We start from the raw sequence: 1,674 nt of genomic DNA, 5'->3' as shown, positions 1-1,674 counted from the left end.
AAAGTAATTTTTTTGAGCTAATAACTTATGAAAAGTAGTAGTATTAATATTTTGTACAATTTTCAAAATCAAATTGCAACTTTCTAAAAAGTTATTTAGGAGTTTATAGAGAAATTTAAAAAAATGAGTTCTTTTATAATACTACTACTTTTTATCACATTTTTATAAAAAAAAGAAAAATCACTTTTAGAGCTAAAAACTTAAATACAAAATAACTTATTTATAAGTTACTTTTAATATAATCATTTATTATTTAAGATATTTTATTAAAAAAAGTTTAATTAAGGTATTTATCTAAACTGGACATAGTATGGGCTTGTATTTGACGGTAAATAATGTTTTACTTTTTTGAATTTCTTAAATATTTTACTAATTTTTTCTATGTTTGAATTACTTTTGAAATCCTTAGAGTTTCACTCGGTTTTCAATAAATTTTCACATTTAAAATTGTTATCAAGTATATAAATATTTGTAATCAAGTTCCTATGTAGTATAAATGTTTCTAATGTTTTAAGGTGTGAAACGTAGGTTTGGACCCTGAATATAACAGGTTGTTCAATGAGGGTATGGTTTGCACTGCAAGGGTTGTGTCAAAGGCTGTGATATCAGGCTACAAAGATGGGTTCAAAGAGATTAAGTCGTTGGTTGATGTTGGAGGTGGAATTGGAGGGTCACTCTCTGAGATTGTGAAGGCATTCCCACACATCAAAGGTATTAACTTTGATTTGCCTCATGTTGTCGCAACGGCACCCATGTATGATGGTATCACCCATGTTGGTGGAGACATGTTTGCTTCCATTCCTCAAGCAGATGCTATTTACATGAAGGTATTAAACCCAACTTAGTTCATAGTTTTCAAAGTGTAAAATATAATTGCCAATGTTTTTCAACAGTGGATTTTACATGATTGGAGCGACGAGCACTGCATAAAGATTTTGAAGAACTGCAAGAAGGCAATAGGAGAGAGTGGGAAGGTGATAATTGTGGATCATGTTCTTAAGCCGGAAGGAAATGATGTGTTTGATGACACTGGGTTTGCCTTCGACATGATGCTTCTTGCACACAACAGTGGCGGCAAAGAAAGGACCCAAGAAAATTGGAACTGCCTGTTTAAGGAAACAGGCTTCCCTCGCTACAACATCATCAACATTAATGCTCTTCCATCAATCATTGAGGCATTCCCAATCTGATCTCAACAAAAACATGCTTATGTTTCTCACCATTTCATTCTTGTTTGTGTTATCGTGAACAGGGTTTTGTAGTCCCAATTTCGGTATGGTTAATTTTGTGTTTTTATAATATGATTTTTAATAATTAGTCTTTTACATCCGTTAGATAATTTAGATACACGTCACAAAATAAGTCATTATAACATTATTTAACTAAAAAATTATCAATTTAATCACAATATTATCTTTCAATAATTCATTAAGAGATTTAATTTTTCGAAATCAAAATTGATGTAAAACGCGATCTTTAGCATTTAGCTATACAAAATTATTTAAAAAACAAATATTAAAAATTATCATATTTTATTATTTTTTATTATCATTTAATTATCAATTAAATTTTTTTAATTTAATTTTTTTAATTTAATATTTTTATTTTTTTCAAAAATATATGATTAAAGATCTAATTAAGTTTTTAATTATAGATATTTTTAATTTGTAGGAA

The 1,674-nt window shown here is 28.2% G+C and overlaps 1 protein-coding gene across 4 annotated transcripts in view; it reads left to right on the top strand.

Annotated features, from left to right (window-relative positions):
• Positions 1–1,327, top strand: part of LOC107634248 ((R,S)-reticuline 7-O-methyltransferase-like) — a 5,941-nt gene extending 4,614 nt beyond the window's left edge. For all 4 annotated transcript variants that reach the window (XM_016337800.2, XM_021118369.1, XM_021118367.1 and 1 more), the window contains 2 exons: positions 529–827; positions 894–1,327. In XM_016337800.2, the coding sequence (XP_016193286.1) occupies positions 529–827; positions 894–1,190 (596 nt within the window). In that variant the 3' untranslated portion in view covers positions 1,191–1,327. The remainder of the gene's footprint in view (positions 1–528; positions 828–893) is intronic.

Source organism: Arachis ipaensis, chromosome B03 (assembly GCF_000816755.2).
Source record: "Arachis ipaensis cultivar K30076 chromosome B03, Araip1.1, whole genome shotgun sequence".
Lineage (NCBI taxonomy): Eukaryota > Viridiplantae > Streptophyta > Magnoliopsida > Fabales > Fabaceae > Arachis > Arachis ipaensis.
Note: the sequence above shows the minus strand (reverse complement) of the source record. Positions and strands in the feature narration are given on the sequence as shown.